Source organism: Pyricularia pennisetigena (assembly GCF_004337985.1).
Source record: "Pyricularia pennisetigena strain Br36 chromosome Unknown Pyricularia_pennisetigena_Br36_Scf_12, whole genome shotgun sequence".
NCBI classification, from domain to species: domain Eukaryota; kingdom Fungi; phylum Ascomycota; class Sordariomycetes; order Magnaporthales; family Pyriculariaceae; genus Pyricularia; species Pyricularia pennisetigena.
This window is the reverse complement of record NW_021940924.1, coordinates 685,002-708,804: the sequence shown is the minus strand read 5'-3', so window position 1 is coordinate 708,804 and position 23,803 is coordinate 685,002. Positions and strand designations below refer to the sequence as shown.

The following is a 23,803-nucleotide window of genomic DNA, read 5'->3' as shown; positions in this document are numbered from 1 at the left end:
CTTTACAGCAAATTTGGCATTCGTCAAGGTCATTGACAGTAAGATGGCTCAGATATTCTTGTCGTGAAAATTCGGCCTTGCAATGTGTGCAACAGTAGATGTTGTGGATTTGCCGATGTCGTCGCAGATCTTCTTTATGCACGATAGCCTGACATTCATCGCAAAGAGCTAATGACTCGTGGATCTGTAGCTTTGAGGGGGATATGAATGTGATTTGGTTCTTTCTGTCCTTTCTTTCCACAAAAACTGTCCGGGGGAAAATGCTGAACTTTTTTGCATTTTCCGTAAATTGCGATCCCATTTGCGATAGATCAAGCAGTAAGTTTTTGGCGTTGGTCACTTGTTCGAAAGTGAGCCATTTTGGCTTATTGGACGTGCTCTCGCTACGAGAATCTCCATGAGTTATCGAAGATACCACTCGGAAGGCGCTTTGGATCTGTTCTTTTGAGTAAATTCCATACTCCAAACCAAGAGTGTCGAAAGGGCTAATGTGCTGCTCCATGGTGGCATGTGCACGAAACGGAAAGAACGAATGGTCCACCTACGGCAACTACGGGTAGGATAGACAAAACAGACAGTCAGCGTAAAATAAGAAGATGCCACACCTGTTGTAGTCCGTGCTCAGGAATTGTGGAAAGGAGGGGCCCGTTTTTTGCTGGGATGATGTAAGTCGACAGAGCTGCCTGCCATTCAAGGTGGAGGCGTTAGTCGAGGCAGCGAATCCAGTGAGTACCCACCCACCCTAGTTGCCTAACTTGTTATCGAGCAACCATCAAGCGAACCAACAAGCCACAAGGACAAGAAACCCCACCATATTACTGATCGCCAATCCTCGCAATAAAGGATTTAAAATGGCCTGGTCCGTATCTACCCTCCCCCATTCTGCTGATATTCACCGCTTTTTAATTTGCTGCACGGAACAACGCATCCGGCCCGGACGACCAACGTAGCATTCCGAGAAGCCCACAGGCAACCAGCTACAGGTAAGTGGGAGGAAAGTACTCGAACCCCTTGCTCCTCAATATTGGTTTTCTGTGGCTCGAGCTGCAAATATTCCTACCTGTTAGGGTCCAGCTTAGTCCTAACCTACTATAGTAAAAAAGACACCGCCAGTGTGATGATGGGATCGATGCGTTCTGATGTACATCTTTCTATGGGAGGTGAAGGCCAATAGGAATGAGCCCGTCACAAAAAGTACCCCTCAGAAAAGTCAGCATTAACTTCACCCCAAAGTGCTGGTAAAAAACAGAATTGGAATTTGAGCCTGCCATATGCACCTGTTGCTGCCACTGGCACTGTTGGGTCGGCAGCAAGCGGGCCAGAATACACACTCCCTCGTCAAGGCGCTGCAGCCTTACTGAAAAAGCGACATATAAAAGTGAAGGTTTTTCTCGCAGAATTTGATTACTCGCCGTGCTGTTGGACTTCTAGCAGACAAACTAACAGACTAAAAATTTGGATGCGCCAAGACAGACCCTGCTTGGAACCTATTGGGAACCAAACTCGTCCAAAAGCTCCTGGACGCCCATCGTCATTTTCGTCCCATGCTCCTGCTTTATTCACTTTTCATTAGACGCCGGCCACTCTGGGATGCGAAGCTAGGAAGTCCACACTAAATTACCTAAGCACACATGGAAGCAATCACTGTGGTCGAGCCGGGTAGACCCACCGGAACCATGCTCCGTAGGCGGAGGGTGGCCCTGTAATCATGGGTCACACTATGTTTTTGTACGGTGCGGGTGTGGAGTTCTATGGATGGGGCGTACAAGAAAATCCCTGCACTGGGCAAAAGTGGTGTAAAATTATCTCAGCAGGCGCCGTCGTTCATGCGCAGTCAAGTACGTTCAGGGTCAGCTAATATAATATTGTGTGGTACTTGCTGCTTCAACGCGTGATGAAGTACATTAAATTGGGCAGCCAGGAAGCCATCATTGTTTGGCGCCAGGTGGTAGAGGGCCGTGCGCGGGATTAAGAGCTTGGTCAGCCAATCGTATGCGATTAAATCAGTGGTCCGGCCGTTATCTGAAGCCCTGAATCGCCAATCGCCTACACAGGCTAAGCACCGTCCAAACCGCCTATGAATGCCATTAAGTATTACGACCGCACAGTTGGTCCCTGCAGATGTGCATGAGTATGGAAGGCCGAAGTTTTATGGCCGCCAAGAATCGCTGATGAGCATGGGATTAAATGTGATCCACTTACCCGGCCCAAGGCCCTGGTTAATTTTACGCTTGAGTACGTCCGTGCATCGGTCGATTCGTTAGTTTGGGTGTTTCGGACAGGTTGCCCCTCGCAACATGCGTACGTAATACGGCTCCACTCAGACAACGCCGCAGTTCAAAACATTCGGGTTGCGACAATTATGTCCTAATCAACCCGCACCAAGACCTATGCCCCTACGCGTCATGGATGGATCGACGAGCGTGGAAGAGCTGAGAAGGCAGCTGCAAGAGGCACAGCAACGCGCAGAAAGAGAGCGACAACGTGCGGAAGAAGCGGAGAAAAAAGGACAGCGGGAGCGACAACGCGCCGAGAAGGAACAGCAACGCGCCAAGAGGGAACAGCAACGCGCCGAAGCGTCAGAACAACAAACTCAACCCACGACACTTGACGAGTACATCGCTGCCTGTCATCATCTGGTTTTCTCCAGCTTCAACATTGAACGGAACCGGAAACTGACCTCGAAGGGACCCATCACCAACCCACGAAGCAAATGGTGTCCCACACATATCCAGCCATGGTCCGATTTTGTTCAGCAGCAGAGAATAACATTCGGCACAATCTACGACACCTTCCCTGTCGATAGCCGTGTTTTTGAGAATCGAGCCTTCCTCACCGGCTTAGGAAAAAGGATTTCATTGCACAGGATAGCTGATGAGAAGACGCTCGAGTCCTTCTTGCACAACAGTGTCGAGGATCCCGTCAAAGCGATTATAGACCAACTCAAACAGGCGGAAGATGTTAGGAGCGCGTTCGAGCTGGGAAACGGAATCATTTTCGAGAACCATCCACATGCAATCAGCGATCTTGCAGAGGAAGTCGTCTACCGTGATACCCCATCGACACCACCGGCTACTCCAAACCACAGTCTCGACCTCAACCGGCTACGACCCGATCAGATCTGCGTCTACCGATCCGACGACGCGGGCTCGGAAAGACGCACAATGATTTACATCTCCGAGTACAAACCGCCCCACAAGCTAACCGCGCCGCACCTTCGCCTTGGTCTACGCCCGATGAATATTTACACGGAAGTGGTCAACCGGAAGACCATCCCGACGTCGGTGGACCCCGACGCACGTTTCCAGTATCACGCCGAAAGACTGACTGCAGCGGCGATTACGCAAACCTACCACTACATGATTGAAGGGGGACTCGAGTATGGTCTATTGACGACGGGCGAGGCGATCGTGTTTCTAAAGATCGACTGGCGCGAGCCTGAAACGCTTCTCTATCACCTTGCAGAGCCTAATGCTGAAGTGTTGGCCCATCCGGGCCATTTTCACTTGTGCACAGCAGTCGGGCAGTATCTTGCCTTTAGTCTCATGGCGCTGGGTCTGCCGGGTGAGCAACGATTGCGCGGGCAAGACGAGCGCCACCAGGCTACTGAAAAACTCAAGACGTGGGTTGAAGATTTCGAGACAACGCTAAGATCGATTCCAGAGGACGAGCGACATGCGCCAAACAGTTCACCCGGCTATCAACCTGAAACATATCAAGGTGTCGATCGATCTCCGTATCTTCTCCGGAGAAGAAGACGTCGGCATATGGGAGATGAGCCTAAGAAGGAATACGAACATAGAGAGCCTGGAGAATCTTCAGACGATGAATCAGGACCGGATTTGCCAGACACGCCGAGTCCGACAGAACGGCGGATGCGTCAAGGTCGGGGAGGTCAGGGAGCTCGACGCAGCGAGCGGATTCTAGCTCGACGGCCGAGGGGTGGGAGCGGAGGAGGAAGTAACGAGCAAGACAGGCCCTACTGCACCCAAAAGTGTCTGTTAGGGCTCGTTAAGGGCGGATTACTCGACGCAAAATGCCCTAATATGGCACTACACAACAGGCAGCCCAGCTCTCACAGCAACCGCGATAGTGGCCCAAGCCGCGCCTGTCTCCGTCATCCGACAGACCACACCGAATTCGTCAATCTGCTCTTCAAGCAGCTAAAACGGACATTAGACGACGGGATTACACCGCTGGGGTATGGAGGTGCACGCGGCGTATTATTTAAGGTTTGCCTGGTTGACTATGGCTATACCTTTGTCGGCAAGGGCACGGTTCAGGCATTTGTCAAAGACCTTGAGCACGAGGCGGCGGTTTACACACGTCTGCAACCCATCCAAGGTGTATATGTGCCCGTCTTTCTCGGGGCCATCGATCTCCGGTTGATGAATAGGGTATACTACTATGATCACCGTGTCTACGTAATACACATGACGTTCTTGTCGTGGGGCGGATGTAATCTTGATGTGACAGGGATTGCAAGTGGTGGCGAGGGAGAGCTCGAAGGGAAGGCGATACTGTCGTTGCGCGCGATGCATCAACTTGGAGTGGCGCATAAGGATGTACGAAGGGCAAACATGCTTTTTAACGCGGAGACCGAGGGTGTTATGATGATCGACTTCGAAAGAGCACTGCTGCTGGAGCCACCTCGACCTCCGTTGGCTCCGTTGGTGCCGAATAAACGACGATGGAAGCCAGATATGGTAGATTCCAGCAAGCCAATAGGGAAGTCAGGTGATCGAGGTGAAGTCAGCAACGTGTTTTTCGAGGACATCGGGCTAATGAAGACGATCTTTGGCATAACCAGGCCGCACATATTTTAGCAGTAATAATTCAGCAGTAATAATTCAGCTCACGAGAATTAAATTAGAGTAGACGCTCTTTCGGTGCTGGACGCGCTGGTGCGCACTATCCTGAGCCAGAAAACATCGGACTCCAACTCGGCACGGGCCTAGCGCTCCACGGACAAGGCCTACGGCAGGCACGACAACTGGCTGGCCGTGGCCACGGGCGAGACAGATGCGCTCGAGAAAGCGATCCGCTGCGGCGGCCTCAGCGTCGCCAAGAGCCGCGTCATCATCTCGATTCTGAATGAGTGCATGGCGCGTCACGGCGCCTACTCCCTTGACCACCTCCAGAACAGGAGTGACGAGGAGGCCACGCGCGAGCTGCTGGCCTTCAAGGGCGTCGGGCCCAAGACGGCAGGTGTCCTAAAAAGTGTTCTAATTAGTAATTACAGCTTGCATCAGATAAATGCAAATCAAAGCGTGTTTGTCCACGCCAGGACGCGTCTTGGTAGGCCAAAACAAAAACACAAGGCTTGAAGAATCGCTGCATCGCGGATGCCCGGCCCTCCCCTATTGTTTCCATGCAACGCTGAACCCCGCATGTTGACACCCCAGAAAATGGAAGGCCTCCTGCATAATAGAAAACGTAAGCGGACGGCAAATTCTTTTTCGTTGGGTAAAGATAACGGATATGCAGCTAGTTATGACGTGGCAAGTTGGCTGGCCATAGGTCCTGCAACCCAAGAATGAAGTTCGATATCTGATGGGTTCGTTGAGCGCCAATAGGGTGACTGGCCCAGAAACGTTGCGTAGCAGCGTAGTTTCAACGGCTTAATAGTTTGTCATCTTGGCCCAATCACATCTCGCTTGTACACACGATGCTATGCGGGAGGCCTGCCCTGCTGCACCCTGATATACCCTCTGGAGCTTTTCCAGTTTGAGGGCTTTTTCTCTGAGCCTCCGGGTGCGGTGACTTGGGCTTGCCGCTTCTCGTCTCGGAACCAGTCTTGACCTCTACGATAGAGTGGTTGACGTTCAACCCCGCAGTTTGCCCCCCAGGCCCTCAAGTCGGATTGTGCTCTTGCTCCAAGTCGTGAAAGCTGAAGGCCTCCTGCATGACTGAGAAGAAGTAAGCCGAGAGGGAAAATATCTTTTGTTGGCTTGAAAGAGACCAGCTGCAGGTCCATTAATTAATGATAGAGCATAATTATAGCCCAATGACAAAAACTATGACAGCCTCCATACGCCCCCCCTCCTCTCCAAAAAAAATCAGTTTAAAGTCAAATCCTTCAAGCCAGAGATAATGTCATCGCGCTTTCCCCGCCGACAGTGACCTTGACTACATCCCTCGCAGAGTTTATCCATATGTGGGGGACCACCTGACTTTTCATAGGGCGGTATTTCCTGTGAAATACCTGCCCATTTTTTAAGCCGATAGGACACTCTCTCGATATAGCGCTTTTTGTCGAGTTTCATAATACCGAGGCTGTTGCAGCCTTTGCAACGCTGGCTGTAAACTGTGGCGTTGTAGCGATTTCCATGGAATGCCAATATTCGTATTGCAACTAGGCCGCTGCCCCAAACTCTGGAGCACGCCCGAGTGGAGCATCTGAACCGACCAGAGACATTCGTGTCGTATTCATTGGTAAATTGATCTTCTTGCTTTGAATTGTTTTCCCACGCTGGGCATATGTCTTGGCCGACGGCCTCGATAACTTGTGGATGAAGCGACGGAAACGTGAGCGACTCTGTGGCCACACTCTTCCGTGGGCGGCCGGCCTTCTTCTTCATAGTTTGTAATTTATTGACGGGGATTAAATCAAGTGGTAGCTTTGAGAGGAAAATAACATCAAGAAACTTAAATGAAGATTGCAGTAGCATATGCCAGGTGTGGGCAAAATGGCTAAGCAATCCAAATACCAAAAACAGTGTGGAGGGATGCACTCCCTTTTATACTGGACCTGTAATTCCGTGACCTGCGAGCATTGGTTCGCATGCAGTCTAAACACAATCCTCATTTTTGGATACATTGCAGTGATAATACTTCACTGACGTGATCTGCGGCCAACTGTATGTGAATGAAAAACTTTCCACAAAGCTGAAATGCATCCGTAGCGTGGGGGAGCGTTCCTGTCAAGTACCAGCCTCCAATGCTAAAGCAGTCCATTGAATCCGGACTGCATAGTAAATGGCGTAAACCCCCCGCAGTAGAGATGCAGCCTATCCAACTCGGAGAATCCATTGGTTTAAAGTGATGGATATAGAGCGACCTTATGTAGACCATTGCATGCCAGGCCGTTGAATGCGTGCTTCGTTGGCACAATGCGTCGATTGCCCAGTTTAACTTGGTCGAACATCCTAGCCGCAGTTGGCCAATCGACATGGCCCCGCACGGACGTACTTCAATATTATGAAGGAGCACCTGTCGCGCAAACGTGGTTGTGAAATTTGGAGCAGCAGCAGGGGAAGGAATAAAGAGTAGGTTTCGCATTTTCGAGGGATCTACAGTGGATATTAGATTGTGTTCAACAGTCAGCAGACTGTTTTCCTCCTAGTCGATGGCTACCCTGTGAATGCCCTCGCTTTCGCGAGTTCCTCATCGTCTTGCGTTTGCGTGCGGCTTCAGAGGTCGGCCAAGCCTCCCGAGATCAGGGCTCCACAAACCGTTTTAGTGACTATTTGCATGCTTTCTCAAAACGCAATTATTTTAGAACAAGGTGGCTAAAAGGGTGGCTGCCATTCGTGACTTGAGAGGCTTGAGAAGGTATGTGCAGTAGGGCAGGCCTCCCGCATTGCGTCGTGTGTCTAAGCCAGCTGCAATTGGGCCAATGTTACAGCTGGCAAAATGTTTGAACCTAGCGTTTCTGGGCCAGTTGCCCTATTGGCGCTCGACGAACCCATCAAATATCGAACTTCATTCTTAGGTTGCAGGACCTACTTCGTACTTCGCATAGCCAGCCAACTTGCCACGTCATAAATCAGGTCAGGCATGCAGGCCAGCTGCATGTCCGTTGTTTTGAACCAACGAAAGAGGTTTCCCTGTCGGCTTACGTTTCTCGGTTATGCAGGTGGCCTTCCATTTCGTGGCTTGGAGCAACAGCGCAATCCGATTTGAGGGCCTGGGATAGCTCCCTCACACCAAAATCAATGAGACCGCGAAACAATTTGTAACCACCTAAAATTACCTACCTATTCCTACATAATAACAAGCAGTTTTATGCGTTAAATAATTACAAAAATGGCTGTAAAAACCGGAATTGTGCAAAATTTTGACTGACGGGCTGGCCAAGTATTGACCTCTATTATTGAGCAAAAGAATTATGGAAGGGAGAGTAAAATAATTGTTTACTGTCCATTTTGATTTTGCTGTCTCATTGATTCTGACGTGGGGGAGGGCAGCTAACCATGGGGTTCAGCGTCGCATGGTAACAATGGGATCTTTTTGGGCGGGGCAGTGCGTCCGCAACAGCCCAATTCGCCAGCACTATCGACTTAGCCGCTGAAGACACCCTATGTAATTAACAGGAACTGCAACTACGTGTAGGCCATAACTAAACCGACCGGCAGCCATCTCGACAGCAAAAAATCCAGGACGCTTCCATACCATCAAGCAGATATGACACGCAAAACAAATCAGCATCGCACTGTATACCAAGAGCCCTCCAGACTCGAAAGAATCACTGTTTATCACAGTAAAGCTTGCAGAGACGTCTTCTCAAGGGATAACTATTACCAACTCCGCCAGCGACAACCTATCGCATCCCTTGTCCACAGAAAATACTTTCAGTGTCGTTTTTCTCGACTGAGCGCTTGATCACCATCCTGCGATCACTATCCTGCGATCACTACTGAAAGACGGGATATTTGAATCTTCCTACTACGCCCAGGCTGCGTTCCCAGAGCTCTTTCCACCCCAAGAGCCCGCACGGCCGACGCTCGTACTAGCTCTAGCCCCTTTCAGCTGCCTGGAGCAAATCGACCGGGAAGGCAAACGACAGCCGCCACTGAATCGCACGCATAAATACTATGTAGTAGTTTCATTGAGTAAAGCTTTCGATCTTTCACATGCTCAACATGCAAAATCTTGGGAGAACTGGATTTGGAACCAATCTTTCGTAAAACACTCTCACCACCCGGGTGTGTAAAATCGCCGCCATGGCAGGCTGACATTGTTGCATGTTCGATTGCACCATCTTGATAGCAAATGCCTTACCTCACTGCAGGGGCTGTATGGGACCCAGGGCTCAAAGTGCCCGGACCAGGTCATCCGAAGCTGTTTTACTACGTAACGTAGAAAGCGCCGAGCAGCGAATTGGAGGTTCTGATGAGATGGTAGGGCTCAAAATATGCAAAATGACTGCTAGCAGTTTTGGAGCGCTTCATTGGTTTTGGTTTTGGAGAACTCCGCACAAGGCACATCAAGGTCACAACCACAACCGCAAATGTTGGGTGACGAACGCAGTGTAAACAGGAAGCGGATAAATAACCCCGCACTTGAGGTGGCAAGCGGGCATAAAAGGAGACAGCCGGAAATACTTAGTTTGTACTACTAAGTATGTAACACTGTCCTGGCCAGGGTCCTGCACATCCACGTTACCCACTTTCCGGCCACTCTACTATTTCCAAGACTCCAAAGCCTCAACAACCCCACGGATCCCCACACGGCTAACAGGGTTGATCTCAGTCATTTTGCGGATGATTTCATCCGTCGCGGTATGGCCAAGCTTGGTCCTGGCACGCTTCGTCGTTTCTATCCATTCCAGCATGCGAGCAAGGGCTTTGTGGTTCGGACCACCCACTTCCGCAATCCTCCATTCAGTGGTTCTCTCTGGGAGTGGTAGCACCTGGTAGAGGAACAGCATTACAACGCCCAATGCCCACACATCGCCCGGGAAACCGCGGCTGCGCCTGCCTGTTGAAAACTCTGGCGGGATATACCAAGGCGGGCCCGCCATACCGACCCTGGCGGAATCCTGTTCGCCGTCACTGCTAAGACCAAAGTCGATGAGGACAGCGCCGCGGGAAGTGCTATAAAGAATGTTTCCTGGTTTGATGTCGTTGTGGCCCACGCCTTCGCCGTGAACGTGATCTAAAGCCGATGTCATATCGCGGAGCACACGGTCGGCGTCATCTCGCGAGCCGGAAAAGTAATTGTCGGTTCGCCGCCAGTCCCTCTGCGCCAACGAAGGCGCATTGATATCCTCAACGTACAGGCTGTGCAGTTTCCCTGGTTCAGATGTGCGAATGCCAGATTTCTGGTCCAACGAATACATATTTGACGGCGCAGGCCAATGGCGCAAAGAACCCAGTTTTCGTCCTGCCCAAAGCTGTTCAGGAGCTGCAAGACGGGATATGGTTTTTGACAAGGCCGATGGACCTGTTGTACTTGCGCCCCGGCACGCTTCCTGTCGTCTATACTCTGCTGTACTACTGTGTAGCAACGAGGATAACAGCACAGAGGGCAGGATCCTTCGAGAGAAGAGGATGGGCTGCAAGAACTGTGGGAAGCCAGGGGCAGAGCACCAGGAAATTGTCTGAAAGGAAGGATAGAGCCGAAGCAAGACGGCATGGTATGTTTATGAGACAAAACAGTGAAAGCTTGTGGAATAAAGCCATTACTTCTATTAAGACATTGAGGTTTATTCCAAGTTGACGCAATAATCGCCTTCCTCGATGGTCTGCAGCCTTAAGTTCCTGATGTAGTGGATGACATTCCAAACTCTGTGTTTGTCGGGTCGCTGACGTACAGATATTTCGTTTGTCCTCACGTCCAACGCTTATCGCCAATAGAAGTCCTTTTCTTGGCCGCCATCATTTTCAACCATCTGAGTCACTTTTGCGGGGCCGGATACACTGATTAGTTTCGGGCAACCGAAAGGCTTTCAGGCGTTTTCGATAACCACCAATTATTTCAGCGCCCGCCCCAGAACGGCCCGCCAGCGCCCCGCGCGCCACGAACGCACTCTACGCCTAGGAACATCAATCAGAAGCGGCAGAAACTCAATCAATTGAAACTACAAACGAAGAGAAACAAAACAAATAGGACAAACCAACACTGCCTTGGGCGTTTTCAGTCAGCGGATCCTTGGTACAAGCACCCACTGTGGTCCCCCTCGATTTTGCAATGACCAACCCTTATACATGGCTATTTACACATCTAAGACCATGGGATCTTGACTGAGATCTCCGCTGCTGCTATATTTACCGAGAGGAAGAATGGTGTGAGCAGCCTTAGCAGCCCTAGTTTCTTCGTCCCGTGCTGTATTCCATTGAGAGTTGGCCATGTAATAATCTTCATTACTCCGATTGGTTTCCAGGTTAGTGGCCATCCCTTCTCCTGAAACCATCTGCTTCCTGCACTTGTCTTCGTTCCGCTGCGAACAATGCAACACTTGGTTATCGTAGCAAGTGTCGCCCTGAGGAGTTTGAGGGGCGTTTCTAACCATGCAATCTCGACATCGCTTGTCATACAAACAGTTTTCTAGGCCGTCTCCAAACTGCTGCAACGCCCTTTCCAACCCATTTCTCACTGCTCCATTCCCTGCTCCTTCAATTGCGTGTGCATAACTAGGACCATTCCCGCACCCGCAACCGAAGTCCTGGTGGCTATTCTCAGTCCCGTCAGCCCACTTTACAGTGATTTTAACCATGCACGTAGCCGTAACAGTGAACTTCCCCTCCTCTTTTATAACCTGCATGTCTGCCACCTCAGATATCCAATTGTTTGCCCCGAAAAGCTCGTTAGCTACTCGTATGGCGTTTGAACCTCTCCAATTAAACTGCTGGTCCCCTGCACCATGACTTTGGTTTACAGACTCCGGCGTCAACGCCTCTAAGCCGATGCGTACTTGTTCGCCAACTGTCTTTCCACCAAAATTAAACGGAAATGCCATCTCGCCGTTCTAACTAATATCACTGAGTTTCCGTTGGCAGCTAATCGCCCATGTTAGATACCATATCCGTAATTTTAAAATCCCACCCGAAACAGAGTAATGATGTGCGCGGGAAGGAATAAAACATACCCAGTCCTGTAACCTATTTTGGAGAACAAAGCGATCACGGGTCAAAACAGTTACTGTATTTGTCGTATACGAATTGAAAGACGAGAGGTAAGGAACCGGCAAGGCGGGAAGCCTATTCTGCCCACAGGTTCAATGCGCTTCATTAGCTCTGCGGCTGTGCTGTGTGGCGCCCCCTGCCACGACCGGTTCCAGTGCCAGCCGACACGAAACGGTTGCGCGTGAAGGGGGAGGGGACGAAAGGGAGACGGGTAGGCGCGGCTAGCGCAGGAAGGTTTTGATAGCAACGGGGCGGCGGCGGGAGAGCGCGAAGGCGATTTAAATCTTAACTATCATCATTTCGTTCCGGCACAATGGCCATTTGGCGCATATATTAGCCAGTTTGCGTTATCATTATTCGATTCCGAGCGCGATCTTGCCAACGCGCCAGCAGAGCGAGGGAACGACGCGAACAGAGGTCAAGTCACGTGGTCTACCAACTGACCTACTGCCTGACTAGGGGGTCATCTCGAGCAGGGTTTGACTTTGAACACTGTTTCTACTCCTCTGGCAGTAATTAAGGAGCATGTTTACGCCAGCGACTTTCCAGCAGATTTATCCATTAACCAGACCACATACAGCCCACTGACTCTGCGGCCTATTGGTGTAAGCGTCGAGACCAAGGCTTCTGCTGCGGGAGCCGAACAAGGCCGCATTCAACTTACCTTATGGACAATCGCATGGTACAAGAGAGTCCAAGCATGGGTGGATAGCTGCGCCGATGATATCCGTCTTCCTGATGCCATGCCAGTTATCTTGGTTACTGAGCATGTATGGCATCTGGCTTTCGTCTGCAATAGGGGTGGCGAGGCATTTGAGCTGGTATATGAAATCTCGATCGGGAGCATTTCGAATCTGCGTGATTTATACAAGCTTCTGGCCGTATTGCGCATTTTGGGTCACTGGATAGATACTGAGCTCAGGCAATGGTTTGAGCGGTTGTTCCAAGTAGTTAGGTAGGCGCGCAGGTCTGTCCAGACAATCCCTTTAGAGTAGATTATTCCTCCCTACCAGGTTCGCAGCCCCTACTGTTAGGATAAGCGATAAGAAATGTAAGCTATACTTTGTCGCACCACCAGTGCTCCAGCGAATTAAGTTGCTAAGGTCTGTGTTTTTTTGTTTCTCTCTTTGACTCTGCATCCTCATAATGAGCTTTCGCCCTTGAAAAAAAAATGTTGGAAAAGGGGATGGCGCGGAATGTATTGTTAGAGGTGCCCAAGTTGGGGACGGATACACTTTTGTACCTAAACTGGAACTCGCGCACATGCGAGAAATAATAACTTTAGTCAGCAAAGCCTCGACCAGAAGTGCTCCATAATTGCTGTAACAATAATCTCGTCCCCATATTTCTTCGCGGTATTGGTTGCATTGAGACGGCGATCTGCTGAGGAGGCGATCGAGGGGCTGGGAAATCACCTTTCTCGTCCAGAAGGTTTCTGTTTCGACAGTGACGTAATGCGTGTCTGGGCGAGTCGCCTTTGGGCTAAAGTTCTGAAATGTCACCCTCCAAATTCGCCTGGCTGACTTTCATGCCAACATCACACTCCCGCATGGACGCAACAAAGATACGGGTCATCGGTTTGTTAGCATCGCCGCGTCGCTTCCCGTTGTCGTGGGTAGAAATATCAGGTTTGTGCAGATGTTAAAATTCGTGGAAGAACCTTACCGACGAGCGGACTATCGACCCGCCTTCGTCTCGCTTACTTGCGATTCACAGTGCGATTGGACACATTCTGCACCTATCAGGGGCGGGTGACTATATCGAGCATCTTCTTCATGATGGGTTGTAGTCAGTATTCCATAGTTAGGCAACCGGTCGAGGTGCAGGGCACCCTCAAAAACTTTACATGTCTTTTTCAATGGAAACATCCTTAAGCTTCGTCCAAGAATGGAGACAGACAAGCAACCGTTGCTAATCTAATCATTCGATGAAGCACAGGCAGCCGCGTCCATCTGCCTTTGCCCTTTCAAGGAACTCACATCAAACTTTGCTCAAGATTAACAAAAGATTGGTGGTGAAAAAAATATTTCTCTATCCTTAATTTCGTTAAACCCCAAGACGAAGTGTTCCGCAACCAGCTTTGTAGACCCGGACTTTTATTTCTTCCCACAAAGCTCCGACCCCCGGCGCAGTAGCAATGATGACTGAGAGCCTACGAAAGTCTCGAGCTACTGCAGTATAAACGTCGCTATCTGCTTTGGATCGTAAAAAGCAACGGGCTCAGCGCTGGCGCCGTGCCGTGTGATGAGAGATGCGTCATGCATGTCCCTGATCCTAAGCACACCGCCTCTCGTTCTATGTTTGCTTATGTACCGTAACTCACGGAACTCTTAGTAAGAAGCTGCTTGGCTTCGCGATTCAGTTTTGAAAAAGAAATAATAAAATCGCGCATGCACGTTTTTACAAGGTTCTTGCGATAAATGAAGAATTTTGCGGTCGTGTTTGCCCTTGCTTTTAGCAAACCATTAGCTAGGTTTATTTACAGGTGTGCTTGCTTTGCTCAGAGGTCATCTGTTTGCATGTGGAAAGTGACTTGGTTGGCAGTAGGGAAGAAGGTGAATTGCAGGGCCTTGATATACCTCTTAGTCCAGTCAGGGAGCCTGGCTAAACACGCAGCGAGCGGGGTGCATGTCTGTGGTTTTATAGCCACGACTTGCGAGCCCTTTATCGGCTTCTAAAATTGTCGTTGATAGGGCTGAGGGATCAACAATTCTCACGACTCATAACAGACGAAAAAAGCTACCTCAGGATGGATGCGTTCCCAGATCAGGTCCTGAAGGACTCGCTGAAAAGGTACGTTATTTAGCGCAACCGGTACTAAATGGTGAGATAAGTTAACAACAAGCTTCTCAAGCCTCCGCGTCAGTGGAGACTACTCCGATATGACGGTCGTCTGTGGCGACGATACGTATCACGTCCACAAGGCGGTCATTTGCCCGCGTTCAAAATACTTTGAAACTGTTCTCAAGGCGGGCATGCACGTAAGTGCACGCAATGTACAATACAAGACGTCGACAAGGTTTGGAGCTGACCCGCTTTCCAGGAGAGTCGCACATCCCACGTAGACCTGTCCGACCACAGCCCAGATCCGGTCAAATCACTCGCAACAATCAACCCGAGTCGGGTTGGCTGTGGCAAATGAGTAAAAAAAATAAAAAAAAGACAAAAAAGGTGAAACCAGTAGAAGCCAGGGAGCACTTTTCGCTCCTTCTGGACCTCTGGGTGCTTACATGCATGCTGTAAGCATGCAGCCACTACCTCTCTCTAGAACTAGTCTAGTCTGGAGATGATGTTGGCTGACTCCACTTCCGCTTGTCAGCCCCAGCGCGCGTTCGCTGAATTCCGGATAGCGGACCGTCTTCCTAGTGGGCAAGCGACTTGACCAGGGTATCCTGTAGTCGCGTTTGGCGGACCATGGCCGAGGTAGCCGCCAGCGCAGATGCGACAGAAAACCAAGCCGTTGTCCATCTCGGCGAAATCGCCAGTAGCCATGAGCTGTAGATGATCGCGATTGACGGTCTTGCTGGTCGGGTCCCATCCATTTTCGTTCCCAAAAGAATATCGACAATAATGTTGTGATACGTCCAGGCCTTATCAGCACCTTTCAGCTAGTAAGAGCTACGAACGCCTCGAGCTTAATCGCCACTCCTTTGGCTACACTCCCTTTATTATAACTGGACGCGCTGGCCCGCAGATATGATCTTAATGAGAGACATCCAGCTTGGAAATAACAGCTTCTGGACAATGAGACATAATTCCAGCTCCCCTAAAACCCCCAGCCATGTTATCTTTTGTCATGAAATTTTCATACGCGGCTGCAAACGCCAAAAAGAAATCGACCTTGCTGATGCTGTTAATGTGGGCCCGGATGAAGTTGTTAATTTCTGGGCCGTACGCCCGCTTCAGGATACCGAACACTCCGACGTCAAGTGGTTGGGTTAGGTGAGATGAATGAGCAGGCAGGCAAATTGGAATAATGTTGTGATCTTTGCAATAGCCTTTAAATTCAGGGGATTGGTGACTGCAGTGCCCATCGAATACTAACATCCGATATACGCCTTTAGTGCGCGATGTTGTATGATTGTCGAAATGCTGAACCCAATCGAGGCCAGTTTCGTTATTTATCCATCCATTGGGGGTGGCTTTAAGGCTCCACATATCTGGAAGACCGCCTTCTGTATACCAATTGGCCAAATGGTAAACGCATTTAACAATAAGATACGGGGGCATGTTGTAGCCGTCGCCACTAATGCAGTAGATTGGATTTGCGCAGTTCCGAAGGTAATTATATGTTACGGCCAGATCAGCAGGGCCACAAGGACAAGAAGCTACTAATGTATCAGGCGAAAAATTCCACCCCCAGCCACCGTGCCTTTTTTAACGAACCTTCTCAACGCTAAACAATTTTGGCTACGGAGACAAACTACGGCCCACAGGTACTTCCTATACAAGTATATACAGGATAATACTTGTCTTCAAGGTCCGTCCCCATCCATTTGCCACAACTGTGCGGGTGTGCGGATTTTTACACCTACCGGAGTAGGGCGGGACAAGTCACTCATCCTACCCCCGGGTAGGGTAGCACGGATGATATTGGCAGGGCACACAAATGTCACGTGATCTAAAGATAAGAACGAGCGATACTTTAGTATCACTAAGTATCAAGGAAGTCTATGAGGCAGCCTTGCGGATATAAAGCTTTTCAGGCATCACACCCTCTCCATGTTTCAGCGTGGGTGTAGTCGCTGGGCGAACCTTTATCAGCTCAATTCATCTGAGGAATGTTCTGAATTTCTGTGTCAATGCTCTGGTGCATCTGGGAGTTGTGCGATTCCAGAATCTGTCCTGCGGAGACATTGGAAGCACAGTTGGAGGTAATACGGCCGGTTAAAAGGAAAAGGGTGATTCCGGATCCAAACGAGCTCTTGGTTAGCAAACAGAACGTTATTGGATTGCAGGAAAATGATATAGAAGATTTGGAACCTTTAGCTGATGAAGAAGAGGTTAATGAACCGGAACAGCCTGAAAACGATTGTATTTTTGTGCGTTGATAGTCTTATATTTAAATCAGTTTATAAAAGTAGGCATTTTGTTATTAGATTCTCAGGGCGCCGAACAGGGGCACGCAACGTTATGACTTGGATTCTTGCAAATCAAAGTCGACCCCAGATCATGCCAAGCCTTTGGAAAAAGCTAAACAGAGAACCTTGGGGAACGAATCCCGCGTAGGCACATTGCCACCAGGCTGCAAATGAACCTGCGGGGTTGTCAGCCCATTCCCATAAAAATCTCTAATAGGCATTCTTACCAGCTACTGGCCCCAACAAGCTGAAGCCAAGGGCTGCCAATACTTCTTTTGCTATGGAGAACAGCATGCCCTGGAAGCAGGCGGCAAAGATGAAGAATATTCCCATTTAGCCGGGCGACAGCCGATATTTGCTAAAATCCTAAAGCTCAATTTTTCAGTTTGTGTTTTCGGGTTGACGATGAAATGAATAGCTAGCAAGCAGACAGTAATGAGGTATGATGGTTTTCGTAAGTAAACGGGAGGTGGATTAGGTACAGCGGCTAAATATTACTGGAACAATACCTAAAACGCGTAACCTACTGGCTTGGCGAAAGCACTCGTAGGATTAACATTAATTGAGACAGGATTGATGGTTTGAAAATAGTCTTGGCACCTAGTGAGCGCAAGTTTAATTTATACCTTGGCCAGATGGTTTGCGGCCACTGGTCGTAAAAAAGAGGTACACACTTACTATAAGAACTGTAATGGGACGCCGACAAACACCAATGTGGCAAGAGATGCGTATCAGTCATATGGAAGCTCGATTCAGAAATATTACTTTGCGGAGGTTCAAAATTTTGGCAAAAGCAAGACTGCAAAACCCTAGGTTGCCGTCCTTTTGGAAGGACAGGGCAAAAGAACAAGAACATCTGTTGCCAGCGTCGAAAGTTTGGTTGAAAAAGTGGAAACCCATCCTGAAGTTATGATGATTAAAATTATGCTTTTTATTGCAGGCTTCAAGCTGGCAAAACGACCAGCCCCTCCGCATTCTACAACTCAAGCTCGGACGACTTTCCTTAATGAACCTATATAATCGAAGGTGACGTAGGAGTGTAGGGGCTCTTACCAAAAGTGGTCGTCGTCTAAACAATCGTCCCACGCCACATCAACGATCTCGACTTGGTATAACTCATTCAACTCCATTAAAACGCGTTACAGGGAACAAACAGTAGCTTCTCACACTTTAATCCTAACACCTATGAATGGGTATATGGGGTTGGAGTTTAAATATAAATATAATTCGTACATGATCTCTTTGTATGTCTCGACAGCAGACGGCCTCATTTTCCCCAACTATCAACTATCTCTAATTTCGAAGATGAACGTGCCGAAGCAAAAGGGTAAAGACTCAAAGGAGGCGCAGGGAAGCGGAAATTCCACCATTATCTGCAGCTGCGGAAAATGCTTTACAGCAAAGTCTTCACTTGAGCAGCACTGGAGGGACTCGCCCAAGCACAAAGATGAGGTGCAGCCCAACGACTTTCTGAGGGTTGACCAGAGTAAGGCAAGTGCTCAGTACAGCATCACTGTTACTAGTTGCTGATCTTTGCTCTCCACTTCGGAATTGAGAAATTGTAAAACATTGCTAACTACTTCAAATTTCAGAACCAGATACGTGATTGTGACAAGGTAAAACCTTTTATCTAGGTTGGCGTTTGTCTTGAATAATTCCAGGATCATGGGCGCACGTATAGAAGTTAACTAACAACAATACGTAGGCTGTGAAAACGTCCAAGAAAGTTATCGCGGGGGATGACAGCGTTGAAACCAGTGAAAACGGGCCAAGAAAGAACCCAAACAAGCGACGTCAAGAACAAACAGCCAAACATGAAAACAGCAAAGCAAATCACTCGTGTGGTAGCGTTGGTGGTATAGCTTTCCTCCCACGTCGCCCTGGCGGCTACAATTCTAGCCCTGCGCATTTCCCGAGTTCTGGAAGCAGAAACCGCATGATTCCAACGAAGTCCTATGGCGGAGGTCGATGTCTGGTCGGAGGCTGTGGGTATTGTAGCCAATGTCTTGACGTAAACCATCTCTAAAAACGGGTTAGGATAACAGTGCTGTTACGTATGGATAAGGCAGCCTGCTGCAACAGGAAGCAAAAGCTTCGCCGATCAGATCTCTTTGTCCCCTATTTCACACTGCATGCACGCGCTAGCAGTGACTCACTGCATAGCCGTAACGCGCGCACATATATCCTGAGAACTAAACCATTTTCTGCTATCGCAACTGGCTGCAGATTGACAAAAGCCAGTACCATGTGGTTTTCCCAGACATGCTTTCTAACCATGCGGAGGAACTTCATATAAACCATATTGGCCCGCACAAAACATGGGACGAGGTGTACAATCTACTGGACAGCCGCCTCAACACTAATACGAACCATAACAAGCAGGCGCCATAATCTCTTTTTTAGATAGCAACCCGAATGCGGTGGCGATGGCGATCATGTAATTATCGGGCTAACCAATCTCGCATACCGGGAGCGATTTGTAGTGATAAGTATGGTGCCATTACCCTAAAGCACTCCAGACGAGGCGTTTTAGCGAATGCTATAAATTTTTGACAAGTGGGCTGTTTTTAACGTATAATGGTTAAACTTTGATTGAAGTCTCAAATGGGATGCGAAGATGGAGCCGTCCATGGTATATGAGTTAAATTATGGAACTTCGATAGTCAGTCTGGTCTGGAAGGTGGCGCGTAATGAATGTTGTTGAAAAGACTTTAAATCGGCTCGTCCGGCGCCGATTGAATTAAAATTTAGAGTTTTCCCTCTTACCACAGCAAAACAGTAGCTCGGACTTGAACTTGGCAATTAGAAAAGTTGAGGATTGATAAATTTGGGGTAAAATAGACTCTTACTAGCGAGAGTATGAGTGCCGACATTCCCGCTAACTTTAAGTTTACTAAGATTTGAAGGCAATACCGTCTGAAGTTACCAACCGGAAACAGGCCGGGATCGCTGCTGTCGGCAATTAGCGGTAGAATCCGTACACCTTAGGAAGCCTTTTTCCGGTCGGTGTAGGCGACGTACAGGTCGCTGGCGATGGTTTGCTTTACACACGCGGGTGACGGCAAGATATAAGAGAAGGCATAGAGAAAGCTGAGAATTTGCTCAAACATGTTTTGGCAGAATTGAAATTGGCAAAGGGTACGGTTACAAACTTCAGCGGGTGTCACGTCCTTATTCATAAGATAGAATTGATAGAATAGCAGCATTTCATCCTACGATAAAGTCACGAGACCGTTGTCCGCGGGGCTAATCTGTGTGCGCTTGTGGTGGGGTCTCTTGGTGCACTAGTTGCTGGCTTCTCGTACTTATGCTGCAAAGTCTCAATCGTGAAATGGGTATTGCATGTGTTGGCTGTAGTACTGCCAACGGGTCTTGTGGGTCCCTTGATGTTGAATAGTAAGTAACGCACACCAACGAACACGTGCAGGCAGATTTGATTGGGTAGGAGAGCCATGTATTGTTCTAGGTGGTGCTATCTAGGCTAAAGCGCGTGTCAGCGCTTTTATCGCGCTCCTAGCGCTGACTAAGCTTTGATGGTCATGTGATACCGAGCTTCTACTGATTACCTAATGCAACAGTAAGCGAATCACACCCACCAGCACAAAAACAAGGTATACCAGCAGCAAGCCGACCGAGATGAGTGCGTCACGGATCATTCCATTTCGCAGGCGGTCGATGACCTGGTACACAGCCGCAGAGATCTCATCGGTCGTTACAGTGGATGGGCTTGAGAGAAACGAAGTCATGCTCGAATCGCCCAAGATGGATTGCTGCGCCCCAGAGCTGAACAAATCTCGGGGGAAGAGCGGGAAGGAAAAATGTGCTTGTTCGTTGACCCACTTTATTCCGTTTTCGACCGCCTCGATCTTGAGCCCCAGCAGACATCGAACCACGTCCTTGACGACTTTATGCAGTACAATCACACCCGTATTCATCATCGGTTGTCTCCTCATCATCCTCCCATCCACTGTAATTGGGGTCTGTCAGCGGCCACTTGTCTAGCGCCAAACGCTGCTTATACGTCAGGGAGTAGGTAGTTTCGAAGGCTTCTCGGACCATCTTGCGTGCCCTGTACCAGAAAACGCGGCTATGCGACACTACGTAATTGACCGCATTGTAGGCGATGTCTCGGTCTTGTGTTGAAAGTTCCGGTGATGAAGCTGACGAAAATTGTGACGAGGATCCGTTTTTGAGTAGAAGATAGACGAAGCGGAATGCAGCGCTACGGACCACTGCTTTTCTGCTCCTGATCACTAGTCGTTCCTCAGGGTCATAGTCATCCGACTACACCTTTAGTAACTTGATGGTATCTCGGAGATTAAGGCCTTGACAAACATCAATGCCAAGGTCATCAAGAATCTCGCAAAGGGTACGGTAGTCGCCAAGTTGATGTGGCATACGTCTGAAAAGGTTCCGCAGTCCATGGTGGACACTGTAATTGATTGCCTCAAAGAACGGAATGTGCTCATGAATTGAAAGTGCCTTCTTTGACCTCGGTGACTGGGATACCATTAACCTTTTGAAAAAGGGGATGGTATTTGGGTCAACGAGATACTGCTTCCCTTCCACGATCACCGTTATGACGTTCTTGCCATCAGATGTCATGCCCGGGGTCTTGAGAGGGGCCAAATCCTTCGTTTCTGTCGTCGAGCTCCATTTGATGTAAAGATCGTCCGGTAGCATCCTCCCTGCACAACTTTTGTACAGGGAAAGTTGGCTCTCTTCTGCGTTGTATTCAACCCGAACAGAACCATCAAAGTCTCTGGCAACTTCGAGGATCTTTGAAATCACCGCCACGAGCTTCTTCAAAGTGCGTTCCTTATCTTTCTCCCATGTCTTCATCTTTTCAGCTACATCCTCAACAGCCGAGGGCTGAAAGAGGCCACCAGTGTGGTAAGCTCGCACAAGCTTCGTTGTTTGCGATGTCCAAAGTTGTGGCATAATATCTTGGATGAGTAACGGCTTGTGGGCGACTCGGGTCTTAATCTCTAGGCATTGCTCTGACGAGATTGTTTCTCCCTGCATCACCACCTCCAGCTTCGATCCTGGCCATGTATATGACACTGGTGACGCCTCCGGCGATGCTTTTGACAGTTGCAACGAAGACAACTCGTGGGCAAGGGTGATTTTTGCATCTCTTTCACCAGCGGGAGAGACATAACCGTCAACCTCATATCTGACGAGTAACTTACAATCACGACTATATGGCCTTCCGTCTTGCAGAGGTCGAAGCATGGGTTGCGCACCGGCACCACCTGGATCCTTTTTCCAAGTGGCGAGACATAACCACCTTCATCCTTCTCAACGTACTGAAATGCCAGTGTGGGACTGTTAGTATTGGAAAACAAGAGCAAAGTCTCAACACCTACCCGGCTCTGTCCAAATTTTGGGCACCGTCTTATACCAATCAACGCATTGGTCTACTGCGTACCATCGATTGGATTGCTGCATCTGTGCTGTACTTTTATAATCGAAGCATTTTCGACGCCTGATCACGGCAAAAACCAGCATCAAAACTCTCCAGAACTTTAGCCAGCGGCCCGTACCCTTCCTCGACGGGCGCCCTGTGAGTAAACAAGTATTTAGCGCCTTCCAACATGGCGTGTTGTCCTTATCGAATTGTCTTTCCGGGTCCTGACGACGGCGAAGTGGCGACCAAACGCGATGCAATGCTCACTGGTCACCCTATTCGATATGGTGTCCAGAAGCGGAAAAAACGAGGATTGCGAGATTGGTGGCACTTGAGTGCAACCGCAAGTTATACCAGTAAGCGTTTCTAATTCAATAGTCCAGGAAAATCGCACAACCTAACGATAATATCAGGAGCTGGCATTGAGTAAAACCGTGGCGACTTCCTAGAAGTACAAGGTGATTCCGAGAGTCACTGGATCGCCATCCTACTCGAAGTGCGCCAAACCTATTTGCGGGTTTGTTGGATGTATCGGCCCAGCGAACTGCCCACTGAAGTCCCAGAATCAAAAAAGGGGAATACTAGACTTTACAAGTCAAATCACAGCACGCCAAGCGATAATCCAGTATGGAAATTCAGCTAACAATGTTAAGAATAGTGGACATTATCGACGCCTCGAGCGTTGCATCAAGAGCAGTACTCGTAACGGAACCTTCATCGTACTACTGCTTCAAGAGGCGAAGAATATTTTATCTTATTAAGCGTACAAGTACCTTGCGACGGAAAATTCAAGGTGGTACAACCCATGCCAGCCTCAAATAGCACCGGGGCTTCATCCCTTAACGATAAATCTTGTGCATACCAGCCCAGTTGGACATCCGTCAACTATTTTTACCAATAGTGAAGAGCATATGTTTTGGCAGTTATCCTTCAGATGGTGGAAGGTAAAAAAATATGCCCTGTGTCTCACTTGGACCTTGTTTTTACTACAGTCCTGAAGCGCCTCCATCAACTATGTCGTCAGCGATTTTCAACTGAACATAATAACTTGCAAGGTGTAAGTGAGGTGCTCAGTTATCAAAAGCTGCATCCGACTTGGGTGCCATCTCCATGCTCGTCTTCGGTGCGGAAGAAGCACAAAACCCTGTTTTGGGACCTTGATCGTCATCTGGAAGAAACGGTTCTCCGCGACCTGGAGACCAGACTCGCCGTTCGGCAACCGGCTCACATGGATTCTACTGCAGGGCCCTCCTTGACGACTACTGGAACGTTTTCATCATTGTCATCAGCCATGGAGCTGCCGATTCGATCTGAATTGTTGGAAGATCAGAAACTATCCTCAGATACCGGAATAATTACAGACACGATATTGTAAACGCTGTTTACTGGTATGGCAGACATCCTAAACAATGTGTTACAAAGACCTCCTCAGGCTAACTTTCCGTTTTTATGAGGCCAAACGT

The 23,803-nt window shown here is 49.0% G+C and overlaps 7 protein-coding genes across 7 annotated transcripts; 5 read left to right on the top strand and 2 right to left on the bottom strand.

The window, feature by feature from the left end:
- Positions 1-4,958: 4,958 nt before the first annotated feature.
- Positions 4,959-5,428, top strand: PpBr36_11053 (uncharacterized protein; the record flags this gene model as incomplete). The annotated part of the gene is made up of 2 exons (XM_029898158.1): positions 4,959-5,220; positions 5,406-5,428. Coding segments are annotated over 2 exons (285 nt in total), but the record flags the coding sequence as incomplete, so codon positions are not given.
- A 631-nt stretch (positions 5,429-6,059) lies between these two features.
- On the bottom strand, positions 6,060-6,581 carry PpBr36_11052 (uncharacterized protein; the record flags this gene model as incomplete). The annotated part of the gene is made up of 1 exon (XM_029898157.1): positions 6,060-6,581. The coding sequence occupies one exon, from the start codon at positions 6,579-6,581 to the stop codon at positions 6,060-6,062; it is 522 nt and encodes a 173-aa protein (XP_029743546.1).
- Positions 6,582-9,406: 2,825 nt separating this feature from the next.
- Positions 9,407-10,063, bottom strand: PpBr36_11051 (uncharacterized protein; the record flags this gene model as incomplete). The annotated part of the gene is made up of 1 exon (XM_029898156.1): positions 9,407-10,063. One exon carries the CDS (start codon positions 10,061-10,063, stop codon positions 9,407-9,409), a length of 657 nt encoding a protein of 218 aa, XP_029743547.1.
- Positions 10,064-12,394: 2,331 nt separating this feature from the next.
- On the top strand, positions 12,395-12,808 carry PpBr36_11050 (uncharacterized protein; the record flags this gene model as incomplete). Its single annotated transcript, XM_029898155.1, has 1 exon — positions 12,395-12,808. A coding segment is annotated over one exon (414 nt), but the record flags the coding sequence as incomplete, so codon positions are not given.
- Positions 12,809-14,598: 1,790 nt separating this feature from the next.
- PpBr36_11049 (uncharacterized protein) lies at positions 14,599-14,991 on the top strand (the record flags this gene model as incomplete). Its single annotated transcript, XM_029898154.1, has 3 exons — positions 14,599-14,642; positions 14,716-14,830; positions 14,893-14,991. 3 exons carry the CDS (start codon positions 14,599-14,601, stop codon positions 14,989-14,991), a joined length of 258 nt encoding a protein of 85 aa, XP_029743625.1.
- Positions 14,992-18,235: 3,244 nt separating this feature from the next.
- PpBr36_11048 (uncharacterized protein) lies at positions 18,236-18,536 on the top strand (the record flags this gene model as incomplete). Its single annotated transcript, XM_029898153.1, has 2 exons — positions 18,236-18,416; positions 18,529-18,536. The coding sequence occupies 2 exons, from the start codon at positions 18,236-18,238 to the stop codon at positions 18,534-18,536; spliced, it is 189 nt and encodes a 62-aa protein (XP_029743624.1).
- A 3,991-nt stretch (positions 18,537-22,527) lies between these two features.
- Positions 22,528-23,162, top strand: PpBr36_11047 (uncharacterized protein; the record flags this gene model as incomplete). Its single annotated transcript, XM_029898152.1, is given in 3 exon segments — positions 22,528-22,696; positions 22,790-22,965; positions 22,980-23,162. The coding sequence occupies 3 exon segments, from the start codon at positions 22,528-22,530 to the stop codon at positions 23,160-23,162; spliced, it is 528 nt and encodes a 175-aa protein (XP_029743518.1).
- Positions 23,163-23,803: the final 641 nt, after the last annotated feature.